The 17,812-nt window shown below is 67.9% G+C and overlaps 1 protein-coding gene across 1 annotated transcript in view; it reads right to left on the reverse strand.

The window, feature by feature from the left end:
* The window catches only part of CHLRE_17g702850v5 (uncharacterized protein), a 31,666-nt gene that overhangs the window by 9,294 nt on the left and 4,560 nt on the right, over positions 1-17,812 (reverse strand). Inside the window, exons 9-34 of the mRNA XM_043071944.1 lie at positions 16,533-16,731; positions 16,160-16,226; positions 15,747-15,833; positions 14,723-15,499; positions 13,403-14,517; positions 12,967-13,054; positions 12,593-12,650; positions 12,275-12,417; positions 11,871-11,932; positions 11,456-11,597; positions 10,848-10,907; positions 10,377-10,499; positions 10,058-10,126; positions 9,694-9,801; positions 4,472-9,397; positions 4,119-4,237; positions 3,755-3,899; positions 3,333-3,443; positions 3,037-3,096; positions 2,608-2,818; positions 2,241-2,389; positions 1,892-1,962; positions 1,294-1,444; positions 814-970; positions 379-549; positions 96-166 (exon numbers count right to left, since the gene is read on the reverse strand). Of these exons, the coding sequence (XP_042914403.1) occupies positions 96-166; positions 379-549; positions 814-970; positions 1,294-1,444; positions 1,892-1,962; positions 2,241-2,389; positions 2,608-2,818; positions 3,037-3,096; positions 3,333-3,443; positions 3,755-3,899; positions 4,119-4,237; positions 4,472-9,397; positions 9,694-9,801; positions 10,058-10,126; positions 10,377-10,499; positions 10,848-10,907; positions 11,456-11,597; positions 11,871-11,932; positions 12,275-12,417; positions 12,593-12,650; positions 12,967-13,054; positions 13,403-14,517; positions 14,723-15,499; positions 15,747-15,833; positions 16,160-16,226; positions 16,533-16,731 (9,440 nt within the window). The remainder of the gene's footprint in view (positions 1-95; positions 167-378; positions 550-813; positions 971-1,293; positions 1,445-1,891; positions 1,963-2,240; positions 2,390-2,607; positions 2,819-3,036; positions 3,097-3,332; positions 3,444-3,754; positions 3,900-4,118; positions 4,238-4,471; positions 9,398-9,693; positions 9,802-10,057; positions 10,127-10,376; positions 10,500-10,847; positions 10,908-11,455; positions 11,598-11,870; positions 11,933-12,274; positions 12,418-12,592; positions 12,651-12,966; positions 13,055-13,402; positions 14,518-14,722; positions 15,500-15,746; positions 15,834-16,159; positions 16,227-16,532; positions 16,732-17,812) is intronic.

The raw sequence follows: 17,812 nt of genomic DNA on the forward strand, positions 1-17,812 counted from the left end.
GCCCCCCCTGCCCCCCTCCCTCGCCCTCCACGCCGCCCTCGCCTGCCCCCCTACCCTCGCCTCCCTCCCCCCCCTGCCCCCCCCCCCTTGCTCACCAGCATCATGAACACCACACTGACCAGCACCACCACCAGGATGCCGTCCTCGAACAGCCGGTTCTGGGTGGCTGCACGGGGGCAGGATAGACACGGACACAAGACACACAGATGCAGCACACGCAGCAGCACAGCAGCATTGGCGTAAGGCAGGCAGGGGGAACACAGCCAAGTGACATCGGCTGCGCCGCCCCCTACTTGTTTGCTTGAGTTCGGGCTGGCATGTACACACCCTGCTGCGCCCGCCCTGTTGCGCCCGCCCCCCCGCCTCCTCAGTCCTCACCCCGGAAGAAGGCGCGGCGCCACCTGCTCCTGGGCTCCACGCGCCGCCGCAGCGGCCGCAGCGCGCCCATCATCTTCTGCGTGGTCACCCAGCTCTCCTGCTCCTCCGACATGAGCGGGCTGGAGCCGTGCCGCTCGCGCCGCATCATGTTGAACTTGTCGATGGACAGGCCTGGTGGGGCAGATGAGGGGCCAGGTGAGGTGGCAGATGGCGGGGCGGCAGGTCAGTGCGGGTTGTTTCCACCATTTCCAGAAAGAAAGGAAATGCAGGTTCGTGAGCAGGGGTTCATTTGAGTAACCCAGAGACCAGCCCACGCGCTCTGTAGATCGCTCCCGCACGTGCCGCAAAAGGCACGGCTCCCAGTGGCCGCCACCCGCCATGCACACTCCCCGCACCCACCATCCCACCCCACCCCACACCCTCCACCCCACGCACCAATGACCAGGTTGAAGAGGAAGAAGGCCCCGACGATGATGTAGGCCACAAAGTAGAGGTAGACCTCGGGCGAGTGGTTGCGCAGCGGCTGCTCGTCCACTCGCGTGATGTCGCCGCCGTGGTACATGACGTCGCTCCAGGACTCGAGCGTGGCCATCTGTTGGGATTGGGTTGCATGGTTGCATGCAGTGCTTGGTTAGAGTGTATCACCGGTACGCCATGTGATAAGCGTTCTTACTATCGGTACGGTTGTGCGAAGTATTTTACAAGGAGGCTGCCACGTCCTACACCCGCATGACACGCCGATACCCCCCGCCCCCCCCCCAGGCCTTCCCCGCTCCTCTCGCCCTGGTTCTCCACGACGCCTCGGCCCCCTCCCACAAGTATTATCGCTTGCAGCTGTCACCTCTGTCTGTGCTCCGCTAGTTTAGCTTAGTTTGGTTTAGTTTGGGCTGGTATTTACCGCCCCCCCACACACACCTGGAACAGCGTCCAGAAGGCCACAATGAGGTTGTCGAAGTTGCTCTTGACGTTGTCCCAGCTGGTGTTGATGTTGTAGGGCGGCAGCGGCACACCCAGCTCGGAGTGGTAGGCGGAGGCGGTGATGGTGATGGGGTTGGGCTGGTTGCACCTGGACGGGAGGGAGGGAAGGGGGGCAGAGGGGCGGGAGTGGGGCAGGAGATTTAAGAGAGTGGGAGGGCGGGCAGGCGCGACGGCAGGAGCGCGTGTGTACAGCCGACTGGACAATCAGTCGTGTAAATCGCACACTGGTACTCTGCCCACTGGTCCGTCACCAGGTAAGCCGGCCTCTCACCGCTCTACCCCACGCCACCACCACGCCGCCATGTCTCCTGGTATCCGTGTCAACCCCGTCTCCCCACCCCACCCCCGTTTTCGTTGGTTTTGGTTTAGTTTGGGCTAGTATTTACAACCCCCACCTCTCAGCCCCTTCGGTCATCGGTACGCAACCACTCGCCTTGCAACGCCTGATGTTTTTACGTGCTGTCCCCTTATCCCCTTATCCCTGCGTGTATCCTGTTCCCAATGTCCAACCTTGCAACCCCAGCTGCACACCCACCAGTCTGCGGTCATGGTGGCGCCCGCCGGCAGGTAGTAGGCCGGGTCCAGCGGGTCGGACAGCGAGTCGTCCTGACAGGGTGGTGGTGGGGGTGGTGGTGGGGGTGATGGTGGTGGGGGTGGGATTGGGGTGGTGGGAATGGGATGAGGTCGCAGGAGGGTGTTTGTGGGGGGTTTGTGGGGTGTGGGGAGAGGTTGGTTGGAGCATGCGGAGGTTGAGAGAGCGGTGGAGCGGTGGCAAGGGGGTGCGCGACACTACACGACACAGCACATGGCACGGGCGCAGCAATGGCCGCCTGCGCCCGCCCGCCCCCTTACGCGCCCTCGGCCCCTGCCGCTGGTGCACTCACGGGCAGGATCTGCCTGCAGCTCCAGAAGCGGCCCAGCATGACCGACATGCCCAGCACCGCGAAGATGTAGTAGACCAGCGCCGCCACCGCCGCCACGTTCACCAGCGCGCCCAGGGCCCGCAGCAGGGCCGACACCACCACACGCACGCCTGTGCGGTTGTGTGGTTCGGGTGGGTGGGTAGGCACTAAAGGACAGGAAGCACGCAGGACAGCGCTTGTGTGTTTGTGCGTGTATGTGTGTGTGTACATGAAACGGCCAACGCCAGGCCGGTCTGACCACTGCCCAGGAACCCGCGTCTCCTCTCCCGCACCCGCCACTCGACTCCGAACAGCCCCCATCTACCCCCTCCCGCTGCCGGCATCCCACCTGCTGCCCGGTTGGCAGCGCGCAGCGGCCTCAGCGCCCGCAGCGTGCGCATGGCCCTCAGCCACATGAGGTTGCCGCCGGTGCCGCCCTCAAGCTCCGCCGCCGCCACCAGCTCGCCCACGCCCGCCGCCACAACTAGCAGGTCCAGCCAGTTCCAGGCGGAGCGCAGGTAGGAGCCGGGGCCGTTGAAGGCAAGGCCCGTGACCAGGATCTGATTGGGTGGTTGGGTGAGGTTGGGTGCGCGGTGGGTTGGTGGTTGGTTGGTTGGTTGGTTGGGTGGGTGGGGCTGGTGTCTGCGTGGATTGAGTTCGTGTGCACTGCGAGGCGGCTAGGATGGGATTGGATTGGATGGGGTGGGGTGGCGACCGCGCGGCTGTGCGCGAGGAGCGGCCACAGAGCCTGCAAGGACTCAGGCTCGGGCCAACGCACCTTCATGATCGCCTCCACGCCAAAGGAGATGGTGAAAATGTAGTCCAGGATGCGGACAGCCTGTTTACATGTTGGCTACCTTGTCAGCTTGTTGAACACACAAGGGCGCTCCAGCACAAGTCCCTGCCCACTCCACAAAGCCACCCGCCACACGACACAAGCCCCATCTGCCTCCCGGCCCCTCCCCCTCCCGCCCCATCCCCCCACGCTCTCCTCCTCGCTCGTTTGCATTGCACTCGGGCTGGTATCTACACCCACACACACATCCTCACGCTGCTCTCCTCCGCCGCCCCCACCTGCGCCATCTTGGATTCCGGGTCCAGCCCCGGCGAGTCGAAGCACAGCTGAATGGAGCTGAGCACGATGAGCAGCAGCATGAGGTCCTCAAACCAGCGGGCCGTCACCACCTGAGAAGAGGGGAGGGCAGGCGGGGAGCAGGTGCTTGGGCAGGTGGGCAGGTGGAGAGGTGTTGCGGAAACGAAGCAAAAGTGGCGCTTGTGGCCCATATGCAGGCGGCAACGGGTGGCGGTTAAGTACGTGCATGCGGCAGAGGAGGCAAGCGCATCCTACCTGGCCCCCACACGCCCCCTGCGACACCCACACGCCGCCTACGCCCCCCCTACTTCATATTTGATACACACCATCCCATGGATGGCTACCCCCCTCCACGACAGTCGGCGGTACTGCCACCGCCCCTGCAGCTGCGCCCGTGGCTCACCCTGGCCAGCTGCCTCCTGAGCCAGTTGCGGGGCGGCAGCAGGCACAGGCTGCGGCCCACCAGCATGTCCCCAAGGGCCACGTCGGGCCGCGCGGCCGGCGGGAACAGCCGGCCCTTGGACAGCAGCACACCCGTGCGCCGCGGCCTGAGGAGGAGCAGGGAGGCGAGCCGTGTGAACGGTACACAGCTTAGGAACACAACATCGTGTGTGTGGCGCCTCAGTCACCGCCTCCGTTCCATAGGGAGGCAAGGAGGGCCATAAACAAGTTGGCTACATGTGGTGAGGGCGATGTGAGAAGGCAAAGTCCGTGGCGTGTTTCATGCTGCGTTCCGTGCCATGTCTTTGTCCCCCACCCACACGCACTTGCGTGAGAAGCCCCGGTGGCGGCCGCCACCCAGCTCTGCCGGCAGCACCGCCTTGCCGCCGCGCTCCGCCAGGCCCCGCTGCTTGTGGGCCTGCAGGTGTGCCTTGGCGTTGGCGGCCTGTGGGGCATGAGAGCAGGCGAGAAACGAGGGGCAAGCGCATGTGGCTGGGCGGGTAAGGAGCATGTATGGCACCAACGAGGCAGGCAGGTGCCAGATACCCTCCGGCGGCTGCGATGCGCAGTCGAGCCAACTGCAGAGCTCTGCTGATGAGCTGGTGAGGTGTGCAAGGCACACGTGCTGCTGCTGTCGCGACAGTTATCGGCGGCTGCCGCTCTTCGGTCCACTCCGCACCTGGAGCGGCAGTTGGCTGCCCCCCGCAATGAGGTCCATCTCCACGCCTTCCTGCCCTCCCGCCCCAACCGGCGGCGCGAAGTTGCGGCACGCGAACAGCCCAGGTGCCGGCAACCGAGTGCCGCCGCCCGCCGCCGCCACCGCCTCCTCCGCCGCCTCGTTCCGCGCAGCGGCGGCGGCAGTCGCGGCGGCGGCGGCGCCGTCGGATACCGGGTTCAGCGTCATTCGCGAGCGCAGCGCCACTGACGGCATTGCCCGCATGGAGGGAGACGCGACTGCGCCGGCTGTAGCAGCCGCAGCCGCGGCCCTCGTGGCAGTAGCACTGCCGGTCAGGGCGGCGTAGCGGGCTGAATCGGGCTGCCGGATGTAGCGCGAAGAGGCCTGCCAGCCCATCGAGGAGCCCAGAATTACTGCGCCGGGAGGCGACGACGGTGGGGCGCCGCCGCCGCTACCGCCGCCAGCACGACCGTCGTTCGGTGCCAAGGGCGGCGAAGGCGGCAACGCGGCGCCGTGCGGGGCGGGAAAGCGTGCCGAAGCGGACCCGGGCCCGTCATGTCCAGACAGCAGCGCCGCCGCCGCCGGCCCAAAATCCGCTGGCGAGCCGGCGGCGCCGCCTTGTCGCGGCGGTTGGTACGACGGTGACGTCCGCAACCCCCGCGCCGCCGCCGCCGTCGCCGCCGCCACCGCAGGCAACGATTGCACGCCGTTGGCAAAGCGGCTGTTTGCGGTGACGTTTGCTGTCACGGGCGGCTGTGACAGCCCGTGTGGCGAGGCCAGGCGCGGCGGCGCCGCCGGGCTCCCGCCGCCGCCGCCGCCGCCGCCGCTGCCTGACGGCCGCGGCCGCGGCGGCAGGCCTCTGGGCAGGCCCGCCGCAGCGGAGGATGCGCGCGCAGAGACTGGCGCCGACGCGCCATGGCCGGAGTGGCCCTCGGTGTCACCGCTGCCGCCGGGCGGTGACATCAGCCCGCCTCCCACGCGGCCGCCGCTGCCGCCGCCGCCGCCGCCGCTGCCGCCGCCCGGCAAATCGCCGTCCTCCGCAAACGACGGCGGCGGCATAGGCATAGGCAGCGAGCGCCCGAATGGCACCGCCGGCCGCGCCGCCGTTGGCGTGTCACTGCCGTGGGCGCCGTCGAGGCCGCCGGACGCGGCAGACGCCGCTGCCCAGAGGCCCACTTCTGCCGTGTGCGCACCGCCGTTGTACGGAGGAGCGGCGGCTGCGGCGGCGGCGCCATCGGGCGGCCGATGCGTGTTGACGTGCTTCAGGCTGGGGGCCAGCGCATTGCGGGCGTTGAGCTCCGCGCGCCCAAAGGGGCTCGCAGGTGGCTGTGGCGGCGGCGGCGAAGACTCCGGTGGCGACTGCGGCTCGTGCCGCTGCAGCTGCAAGAAAGCCCCATCCGTTGCGTCGGCACCAGGCACGGAACTGAGCAGCGCAAGCGCCCCTGGGAGACTGCTACTGCCGCCGCCGGCTGTGGAGGTGGAGGAGTTGGGCGGTAGCGGCAGTAGCCCGTCGCCCAGCGCCTCCAGCCCAAACGGCGAGTCCAGAGCGCTCCCGCCGCTCTCGCTGTGCCGCAAGGCGAAACTGCCACCGCGACGGCTGCGGGCACCCAGTGCCTTGCCGCCTCCCTCGTTCGGGCTGCCACCACCGCTGCCACCACTGCTGCTACTGCAAATGCCAGTACCGGACGGCGCGCCGCTTACAATGGAGGCCGGCCGCGGCGCGGCAATGTCATTGTCATGGCTGCCGCGGTTGGCCGGCGCCGTGGCGGCTGCAGCGCCGCCAGCAGTCACGGCATCTATTGGTACTGCCGTGGCGGTGGCGGCCGCAGCAACGGTCAGTGGGGAGGGGTCGGGACCGCCCGCGGACGTGGAAGGGATGGCGAGGGCGGGCGGCACCGGCACGGGCACGCGCCTGCTGCTGCTGGTGCTGCCGAAGCTGCCGCCGCTCTCATAGCCACCGCTTCCCACGCCGCCGCCGCCTCGCAGCAGCGCGCGAGTGGTGGGGCTTGGGGCCCCTTGGTCGGGCGCAGGCGTGGGCGCAGCAGCTGAGGAGGCGGCGGCGGTATCGGGCGGAGCGCCGGAGGCGGAGGGCGATGTCGGGTGGCTGCGGGGTGCCGGCGTGGCATGAGGCGCGGCGGTAGGAGCAGCGGACCAGTCGCCGACGGCGGCGTCAGCAGGGTGCAGGTCCGGCAGAGGACCGTCGGCGGAGGATGTGGAAGAGGGGATAGGCGAGGACGGGGCGAAGAAGGATTGCGGCGGTGACACCGACTGCCGCACAGGCGTGCTGCTGCGAGGCCTGCTACTGCCGGCGGCGGCTGCTACAGCTGCAGCCGCGGCCGCGCCCGCCTGTGCCCCGTCTGCCTCCACTCCTTCTGCCCCCGCCTCCGTGGGTGGGCAGGAGGAGGTCGCGAATCGCGACGTCTGCAGCAGCCGCCGCTCCGTAACCGAGCCGGAGGAGGCTGCTACTGCCGGGCCCCGCCTTGCTACAGCCGAGCTGCTGCTGGCGCCGCCGCCGCGGCTGCCGTCTGGTGACGCGGTGGGCGAGCGGTTCTCGCCCGACGGCAGCGGCGGCGGCGGCGCCAGTGGGGAAGACGGCTGCGACTGTGGCGGCCTGCCTGCTGCGCCTTGGTGCATGTGCGGGTGGTGCGGCCGGTAGGACTGCGGCGGCGGGCGGCCCAGGCTGCTGGCAGGCGACAGCACGTGCGGCGAGGGCGAGGCGGGCGACAACGGGCCTGCGGGGCTGGCGCCCGGAGGTAGGGGTGGCGGCATCAGGTTGCGCGCATGAGGGCTGGTGGGCAGTGAGGAGGGAGGGGAGGCCAGAGCGGAGCGCGTGTGGGGGCTGTGGAGGCCGCCGCCGGCTCGCCGCCAGGCAGAGCCCTTGGGGCTAAGCGGGCTGGGAGCGCCGCTGCTGCTGCCGCCGCTGGCGCCGCCCGGGCCGCCACTGCCGGGGCCGCCGCCGCTGCCAGGTTCGCCGCTGCCGGCGCTGTGTGTGCGGTGGTGGTGGTGGTGGTGGTGCGGGTGGTGGGAGTGGGAGTGGTGGAGGTGGTGCATGAGGTGCAGGTGGGCGGCTGACGGCAGGGGAGACAACAACGGTGCCGGTGCCGACGCGACGGCCGCGACTGCGCCGCCAACACGGCCAGGCGCCGCGCCGCCGCCACCGCCGTCCCGTGGGCCAGGCGCCGCGCCACCGCCACCGCTCAAAGTCCTCCCACTGCCGCTGCCGTACCCGCCGCCGTCACCACCGTCGTCAGGTGGCGGCGCTCCCGAGCTGCCTAACCCCAGCCGCGCCGCCGCCGCCGCCGCCGCCGCAGCAGCAGCAGCTGACGACGCCGACTCCCTGGGTCTGCTGTGAGGCACGTAGATGGATCCACCCAGCAGCGCCATCACCCGATCCAGATCTCGAGACGGTTGACCCGCAGGCCCGTTACGGGCGTTAACCGCCGCCTGGCCTGTGATGAGCATCGCGTTGGATCCGGCGCCGCCGCCGACGTCGCCGTCACCCCCGCCGCCACCGCCAGCAGCAGCGCCGGGATGGCCGCCGTACGGCGGGGCCCCGCCGGGGCGGCTGAAGGCGTTGAGGGCGCTACTGACAGTGCCGGGCAGCAGGTTGAGGTGTCCGGAGGGCGTGGCCAGGATGTGGTGCGGCTCTGCGCCGCCGCCGCCGCCGCTAACACCACCGCTGGCGTACGGGTTGCCGCCGCCCCCACCGCTTCGGTAGTGGGCATGCGGCCCAGCGTGCATGTGCACGTGATGCTGCGGGTGCTGCTGCTGCTGCTGTTGTGCTTGCGGGTGCTTCTGCTGCTGTTGGTGCCGGTGCGCTTGCGTGCCGGCAGGGGATTGTACGGCGCCGGCGGCGCCTGGCGAAGTCAGATCCACGTCGTACACTGGGTTGTACTGCGCGCTGCCGTAGTCGGACAGGTCCAGCCCGTGCAGCTCCTCCGCCTTGCCAAAGGGCGAGTGGGTGGCGGAGGGCGTGATGGTCCGCGCCAGATGCCCCCCGCCGCCGCCGCCACCAGCTACTGCCCCTCCTGCTACCGCTATCCCTGCCGGAGCGTGCCCTGCTGCTGTTGCTGCTGCTACGCCTGCAGCTACGCCTGCTGCAGTTGCAGCTACGCCTGCTGCGTTCGCCACTCCTGCTGCTTCCGTGCCCGCTGCGGCGGCGCCGTTGGGCCCGCCGCGGTGTGCCTTGATGGTGGGGTCTAGGCCGACGTCGCCGCCCACTGCCGCGTCCGGCCCGGGCGCGGCGCCGGGCCCTGTGACCAGCTGCAGGTGCGGCTGCAGCCCGGCAGCCGACCCGTTGGCGGTGAGGGCTCCATGCGGCTCCTTGCCACCGCCAACATCCTTGCCACCACCATCAGCACCAGTAGCAGTAGCAGCAGCAGCAGCGGTCGCAGTAGTAGCAGCCATGCCGCCATTTCCACCGTTGCCACCGTTGCCGCGGCTCCAGTCCGCGTCCTTGCCGTGGCCACCGCCGCCTCTGCTGCCACCGGCCGCAGCTTTGAAGCTGCCACGGCTAGCACCGCCGCCGCCGCCGCCGCCACCACCTGGTTTCAGTGTGTCTTTCAGGTCCTCCCACCTCGGCCGCCGCCGCCACGCGTGTCGCACACGCCGCACCAGCACCGCTGCCGCAGAGCGCGCGCCGGCGCCTCCAGGGCTGCCGCTGCCCTTCCCACCTGCAGCCCGCCGCGGTGTCCTGGGCCCCTCTCCGCCGCTACCGGGCCCGTCTCCGCCTTCCTTTCCGCCGTCTTTTCCGCCGTCTTTTCCACCATTGCCTCCGCCGTTGCCACCGCCCACGCTTGCGATGCGCGCGGCGGCGGTGCTGTCGGCTGCGGCTGCGGCGCTGTCCTCGGCAGCTCCGTCCTCCGCCGCGATCTGTTCGTCAATGTCGGCGAAGCTGCCCAGCAGGATAGCCAAGAACAGGTTCAGAACCTGGGGGATTGCAAAGATGGTACATAGAAGTGTAGCGAGGTAGGGGCGGGTTACATTCGTGATCAATCAAGAAGACGCGGAGTCGTAGCCAGGCACATGGGGGGGGGGCGGGCGAACACAGACGTATATTACACATTTACACAGGCACGCGTCACATTGCAATGTGTTGACAGCATTAGTGATGGTGGTGGTGGTCTCTCCCAGATGAGAGGAAGACACGTGCCGAGCGCAAACGCCCTACCCCATCCCGTGGCAGCATGTGCACACGCCACACGCCACACTACCCGCACGCCTACCACAAAGTTGCCGATGAGGATGACCCCCACAAAGTAGAGCGCGGCCCAGGGCGTGGTTGCCGCCATTGCGGCGTGCATGATGTCGGCCCAGTTGTCAAACGTTAGGATCTGTGTGTGTGTGTGTGTGTGTGTGTGTGTGTGTGTGAGGGGGCGTATTGGGTGTTGGGTGCGGTGAGGGGTTGTTTGTGTGGGAGTGAGTGAGTGAGGGAAGCGTGTGCCGGGAAGTGTGGAAGTGTCGGGTGCGACTGTGAGCGTATCAAGGGCAAGGGCCTCCCAGCCTCGCAGCCCACAGCGCGCGAAGACACTGTCCCCCAGCACTCTCCGGAAGCCCCAACCTGTCCCACCCCCACCCTCACAACCCCACCTGGAACACGGTGATAAGCCCCTGGTACACGTTGTCGAAGTTGGCTCGCGGCCAGTCGGGACCGCCCACCTGCGCCACACGCGCACACAGAGTCAACACACACACACAAAACCCGTGTCCGCACGTTGCACGCACGGTGCGGGTCGGCACATGCGCCCGCACTCATGTCGCGGCCATGCGCTGTTGGCCTGTGGCCCACTGCCGGCTGTGCCCAGGTCCAGGGCCTTTCCACTGAACACACCCATGCAGCACACGCCCACGCTGCCCACACGCCCACACGCCCCACACGCCCATGTAGCACACACTGCCCACGCCCCACCTGCGCCGCGAAGACCAGCCCGCTGCCGGGCTCGGCCAGCTCCGCAATGGCGGTGTCGTTGCCGGAGCGCAGCACCACCAGCACGGCGTCCGTGGCGCTGGTGGGGAACACCTGGCAGTAGGCCTGAGGGGAGGAGGGCGTGCAGGAGAGCGGACGAGGGGTTGGTGTATGTGTTGATAATAACAAAACGGAGCCCGCCCAGACGGCGCGCCCCGATGGTGTGTGTGTGTGTGTGTGTGTGTGTGTGTATGTGCGTGTGTGTGTATATAGGGCGCAGAGTGGGGCTTTGGGGGCGCTGGTACTTGAAGCGGGAAGAAGCAGGGACTCAGGAGGCGAGATCCGGGCGCGGGTTGTACCACTTGTACTTGACAGAGGCACCCGGCGTACCGTACTGCACTTCACATCACTAGCTAGCTGGCTAGCCCCAGGGCCCCACCCACCAACCCCATGCGGGGCCTGCTAGTCGCTCACCTGGTCGTTGTAGGGGCTGCCCGCCGCGTCCACCCACTGCGTCACGTTGGCGGCGTCGCACTGCGCACGGGGCAGGCGGGCAGGCAGGCAGGCGGGCGGGAGGCAGGGAGGCATGCAGGCAGGGGGGAGGCAGGGAGGGAGCTGAGGTAAGCGGGATGACGCCGATTCCAAACGCCGGGCGTCTATAAGAGTCAAGGTGGTGAGTCCCCATTACGCACCTGAAGGGTCATGACAAGGGTCATGACAAGGGTCATGACAAGGGTCATGGCACACAGCATGGATGCAGCCTGTAGCCAGCCCCCGCGCCACCTCCGCCGCCCCCGCCCTCCCCCCCCGGAGGGACAACGAGCTGGAATGCGGCCGCCCCGGACGGCCGCTCAACTGGTAACAACTTCGTCTGCGGCCTTCATCCTATACCGCTTTGCCAATCACCTTTGCAACCCCAGCCCCGCTGACTGTGGCAATCACAGCCGTGTGCTGTGTCGCCGGAAGCTCCCCAGCCGACCCCTCCCAGCCAGGTGCGCACAGATACTCCTGCAGGGATTGCAAATGCCCTCACCCCCTCACCCCTCACCCGCCCCCGGCCCCCCCTCCCAGCGCCGCCTCACCGTTATGTAGCAGTCGCGGTGGTTGGGGCAGCCGCTGACTCCGGGCGGGCACAGCGGCTGGCTGCCCTCCACGGCACTGCAGAAGATGAGCTTGTAGCCGAACAGCTGCATGCCCAGCAGGCTGAAGATGAACATGAACAACCTGGGGGGAGACGGGGAGGAGGAGGAGGAGGTGGGGGGGGGGGAGGGGGAGGAGGAGGGTTGGCACGCGAAGTACCGCTGGGGAAGGGTCGATAGACTGGGTCATGTGGTGGTGGTGGGGCTGTGTGCTTGAGGGTTGCATAGCTATGGGAAATTGGGAACAGGGTGGTGGAACACGGTATGCAGCGTGTGTGCGTGTATGTATGTGTGTGTGTTTGCAGCTGGCCACCGACCCGCACACACGAACTCCCTCCCCGGCGCGGCCCGCACTCACAGCAGCAGCAGTGTGAGGTAGAGGGTGGCCTTGATGGACTTGAGCAGCGTGAGGCAGATGGCCTGTACGGCAGTGTATGGTGGGTGGTGGGTGTATGTGTGCGTGTCCGTGTGGCGGGTTGCGGGTGTATTGTGGGAAAACCGCCATACCCATCGTATGGAGACAGGCAGGCTGTGAAGCAGAGGAAGAGGAAGCCGTTTGACCCTGCACCCCCAAGCCATGAGCCCGAGTCCCGCTCCCCGCCAGCTCTCATGACGAAGTAAGTACAGTACAGTCGCACGCGCCCCACACACGCCCCAGACACGCGCCCTCATACGCACGCCGCCAATCTGTCTCTCTGTCTCCCGGCCTCTGCCCCTCTCCCTGCCTCCCTGTCTCCCTGCCTCCCCCTGTCTGTCCCTCACGTGCAGGCTGCGCCAGGCCCTGGCCAGGCGGAACAGCCGCAGCAGCCGGAACACACGCAGCACCGACAGGTTGGCTGCCAGCTCGTTGGGCAGCGTGGGCGTCAGCTTGACGATCATCTCGGCGATGCAGGCCATGTTGACGGCTGCGTAGTCACAAGGTGGGGAGGGGACACAACAGGGATGTGAGGATTGTGGGGGCTTCAAAGAGGAATAACGTATACGGCTAGGTCCCAACGGCGTATCTTTGAGATCTATCTGTCATTTGTGGAATTAAGGAGACACACACACGCGCCCGCCCCCCCTCCTGCCGCGGCTCACCCAGGTCCAGCCAGTGCTCCCCCGAGCTCAGGTACTTGGGCAGGCCCAGACCCGCCACCTGGCGAGACGGATAGGAAGGGAGGAAGCAAGAAAGGGAGGGAGAAAGGGAGGGAGGACAGGAGGGAGGGAGTTGTGAGGCACAGCAGAGGCTTGGCGCCGATATGACGTCGCCGCTTGCACATGCGGGGCCGAAGCCGTCGTTGGGGGAGGGAGCACGGGCCGCCAGCCACACGAGCCCGAGCCGTGTTGATGGAGAGGCCCGCCCCGGAAGCCGCCTCGCCCCACACCGCCCCGCCCCACCTCGTCTCACCTCGCCACACACGCCACGACCCTGCCCCACCCCGCCCCACCACAGCCCCACCCCGGCCCCGCACCTGTATGCACATCTCCAGGTTGAAGTAGATGGTGAAGGTGAAGTTGGCGATATCCACGAAGCGGGCCAGGTTGCGAGGCATGCCGTACCTGTGACGCGCGCGGCACGGTGCGTGGAAAGTGAGGGGTGGTGGTGAGGGGAAACGAGGTTGTGCGGGGGTTGCAAGGATTGGTGCGGGGGAGGTTGTGTGGAGGGGATGACACATGGACACGAAGCTCGCAAGCTCCTGGGCATAGGCGCACGCCAACCGCTACCCCGTGCATAAGCGCTGTGGGCTGCGCTTGGGCTACGTCAGCATTTCCCGGGGTCCCTGACAGGCGTATGCACCAGCTTCACTCACACCATAATACCAACCACAGCAGCAAGCAACCCAGCGCGTGCGCCGCAGCCGTGCCGCACGGCAGCCCACCCATTCCCAACCCCCTTCGCGCCCCCACCACTGCAGCGCCAGGATGATGGCGTTCACCACAATGGCCACCATGGACGCCGCCTCGAAGCGCGGGCTGATGGCCACCAAGTGCGCCATGTTGCGGAAACCAGCACAGTGCCGCCGCCGCGGATTGAACCGGGGTCGCGGCGGCAGCGCCACGCCCATCAGCTCCGCCAGCCGCGCCTGCAGCTCCGGCGGCGGCGGCGCGCCGCCGCGCATGAGCGACGTGCCGCCGCCGCCGCCGCCGCCGCCGCCATCGTAGCCGCCGCCTTCCGTCGCCAACATAATATCTACCAGGGCCGTCGCGGAGCGCTCCATTGTTGCCATGCGGTTGAAGGGCACAGCCGCGAGCACAGCAGCGTGGCCTGGCTCGCCGCCGCCGGCGTCAGCCGCCGCCAGGTCGCGCGCGTCATCGGCTTCGCCGCTGGCGCCCTTGCCGCCGTCCAGACCCAGCGCCGCCTTCGCCGCCAACGCCGCCGCCCCGTCCTCCTCCTGCGCCTCCAGCTCCATCTCCTCAGGGACTGTCATCGCCACGCGTGTGCCGCCGCCGACCAGCAGGTTCCGCCGCGTCGCGGCGCCGCCACCGCCGCCGCCGCCACTGCCGCTGCTGCCGCCGCCCAGCCCAATTGGATCCGCCGCACCGCCGCCACCCACGATGACGCCTGAGCCCCAGCGGCCGCTTGAGCCTGGAGCGCCCGGCAGTCGCCAGCTGCTGCCGCCAGGGCCGCTGCGCGGAAGACCCCGCGTCATCCCCAAATGCACACCTGGCGGCGCCGCCGGGGACGCCAGCGGCGCAGCGCCGCCGGGTGTCGACGCCGCCGCCGGCCCTGGTAGCATCGGCAGCGTCCCCGAAGCTCCATTCCCACCTTCCGCCGCTGCAGCATTGTAATAGCCACCGCCGCTGGTGTAGCGGTGGCTCTCCATCGCCGCAATCGCCGCCGCCGCGGCGGCGGCTGCGTTGATGGTGGCGGCGGAGGTGCGGCCGCCGAAGCTGTAGCCGCCGCCGGCGCTGCCGTAGCCGCTGTCGCCGGCGGCGCCGCCGGCGTAGCGGGACCCCATGGACGCCAATCGTTGGAGGGTGGCGGCACGTGACAGCGTGTCGTCACGATGCCACGCACCGTACTGTCACGGGTACATTGGGTGGACAAAAAGGGTACGAGAGTTGTAGCTGCATTATACGATACTGCAACACCTGGTCATGTCACGGTCTTGGAAGGCTTCTCCGCAGTCACTAAACGCGATGTGTGGTACTGTGAACAAGTCTTGAAGGACGCCCGGAACAGCTAGGCCATCACCTGAGGCGCCCAGGACCACCCATCTGACTCACCTGCACCGACGGCATGTTCCACCACTGCCGGCTGCCGGCGCCGACACCGTAACCGCCACCGTAACCGCCACCGTAACCGCCACCGTAACCGCTATAACCGCTGTCACCGCCGCCGCCTTCCCCAGGAAACCCTGGCGGCATCTCGCCTCCGCCGGTTAGTCGGTACTGCTGCGGCGCCGCCGCGGTACGTACGAGAAACTCCATGCGCTCGTCGTATTCGCCGAGCAGTTTGTACGAAGGCACTTCAAACTTCTTTCGCGGCGCCGCCTCAGTACCGGTTACGCCGCCGCCGGGGCCGCTCTTTCCGCCGCCGCCACCGTGGGAGCTGGCGGCTGCGCCGCCCTCTCTGAGAGACAGCGCGCTGCTGACTCCCTGGCGGCGCAATGAGAACTGGCGGCCAGGCGGCGCACCCCCGCCGCCGCCGCCGCCACCATACGCGCTGTGTCCCAACCCGCCATAGGCGCTATGGCCCGGCGTAACCAGAGCGTCCGTCGCGCCCGAAGCCAGCCCGCCAGCCCCTCTGCCGCCGCCGCCATTCGCCGCCGCCGCCGAGGTCTCCGCCGCCGCCGCCGCGGCTGCCCTCAGGAAGGCGGGGCTTGTGCGGGAGGTGCGCTCGCCGCCCGGCCCCACAGTGACGCCGGTGTGCGCCGCAACCAGCGTGGGATCCAGCCCCTCGGGCACCTCCAGCTCCTTCTTCTCCTCCTCCTGTTGCCGCAGCGCCTCCACCTGCCGCGCCAGGGCCTGCTCCTGCTCCTCGGCGCACGCCTCCTCCTCCGCCTGCACGTGCAAAACACACACGCACATACACACGTACGGCAGGCGCGTGGATGCGTGAGGATGACTTGGGCGTGGCTTGGCGCACACTCGCTGACAGTCGGCTTGCCACCACATGCCATCAGCCACGTGCGCACACTGCAGGCACAATGAATGCACTCCGCATCCCCATGCAAGCACCCCTTGTAAGCACCCCCACACGCACTGCTCTCTCGGCCCCGCCACCCCTGCAGATAGCCTCCTCGCCCACCTTCTTGCGCGCCTCCTTATCCTTGCTGAAGTTGAGGTACAGCACGGCCAGTGCCAGATTGAGCAGGAAGAACGAGCCGAAGATGACCTGCGCACAGGGGGGGAGGTGGCAGGGGGAGTGGGGGAGGGGGTTACGCGGGTTGCCACAGGAGCCCCACATGCCAACCGTACATGCCACCCGACATGCCTTCCCCCCTGGCCTCGCCCCTATGTGCCCCCAACCCAACCCTGCCTGCCCCCACCGCCCGCCTCCCTCCCGCCACCCCCAGCCGTTTCCCTGCACACCGCCAGCTTCCCGCCAACCGCCAGCCGTTAACCGCCACCCCCCTCATCCTGGTTGCGCCGCCCTCCCTCGCCCCCTGCAGCGCTATGCGCCGCGCCCGGGGCCGCCACGGCCTGCTGCCCGGCACCCACCATCGCCCAGAAGTAGGGCCACACCCAGGTGCCGAAGGCGTCCATGGCGTTGTACATCATGAACACCCTGGGTGGGACGGGGGGAGCGGGCGTGGGCGGAGCGGGTTGGGGAGGAGCGGGTGGGGGGAGCGGGCGTCGGGGGAGCGGGCGTGGGGGCAGCGGGTGGGGGTGCAGGGTCGGCGGGTGGGTGGGCGGTGCAGGTGGCTGAGGTGCTGTCCACTGTCCAATGCAGCAATCGGGCTCCCTTACCCTGTACACGCCCCTCACCGCCCCTCACCGCCCCTCACCGCCCCTCACCACCCCACCACCCCACTGCCCCACCGCCCCTCACCACCCCACCACCCCACCGCCCCTCACCACCCCATTGCCCTACCAGTCTGTGAGCGTCATGATCTGGAACAGCGACAGCCAGGCCCACAGGATGTTGTCAAAGTGCCGGAAGCCGCTCTCCGGGTTGCCGTACAGCACACACCAGGACGCCGGGTCGCAGCTGAAGCCCGGCACCTGCCGCCGCGGGTCCAGCCACCCCACCAGGCTGGCGTTCACGGCCGCCGTGCCGCCGCCGCCGCCGCCTGTGTTGAAGAGCGCACGGAAAATAAAGCGCAAAGACAGTGTATGCAATGAAGCGCCGACTGTGCGTGTTCGCCACATGCTCTCCACATGTTCCAGGCATGTGCGCGCACCGGAACAGCCTGGCGGCGTTAGGTGTTTGTTCCAGCCCTGAAGCTAGACAACGCGGGGCGACACGCCCAGCGCCCCAGCGCCCCGGCACCCCCGCCCTCATGCCCCAGCCGGCATGACACCCACACCCGCCTCGCCTCGCCACACGCACAGCAGCCCGCGCCCCCCCCCTTCCACACATACACACACACACACACGCACACACACACACACACACCGAATGGTCGCCCGTGGGGTTCCAGGCTTATCGCGGGTAAGTATGACTACCTGGGTCACGACAGTCACGCGACGCTCGGTAAAATGGTGGGTATCGGTAAGTAACTCCGGCGTCGTCTGGGCGGGCTTTTCGTTTCGTTTTTTAACACACACACACACACACACACACACACACACACACACACACACACCACACACACACACACACACACACACACACACACACACACACACACACACACACACACACACACACACACACACACACACACACACACACACACACACACACACACACACACACACACACACACACACACACACACACACACATTTGCCTGCTGCCGCTCTGTGCCTGCAATTTGTCTATCACCCGTGGCGAGGATCAGGGAAGTAGGCGAGCTGGGTAAACGTTGTTTAGCGCGCCCAGGGTGCGGAGCATGGACGCATGCAGGTGCATCGCGGGATCAGGCCGAATGGTCGCCTGTGAGGTCCCAGGCTTATCGCGGGTAAGTATGACTAGCTGGGTCACGACAGTCACGCGATGCCCAACACACTGGTAGGTATCGGTAAGTAACTCCGGCGCGCCGGCTGGGCGGGCTTCGTTTTGTTGTTTTTTCAACACACACACACACACACACACACGCACACGCGCACACACACACACACACACACACACACACACACACACACACACACACACACACACACACACACACACACACACACACACACACACACACACACGCGCGCGCG

The sequence above is a fragment of the Chlamydomonas reinhardtii genome, chromosome 17, assembly GCF_000002595.2.
Source record: "Chlamydomonas reinhardtii strain CC-503 cw92 mt+ chromosome 17, whole genome shotgun sequence".
NCBI classification, from domain to species: domain Eukaryota; kingdom Viridiplantae; phylum Chlorophyta; class Chlorophyceae; order Chlamydomonadales; family Chlamydomonadaceae; genus Chlamydomonas; species Chlamydomonas reinhardtii.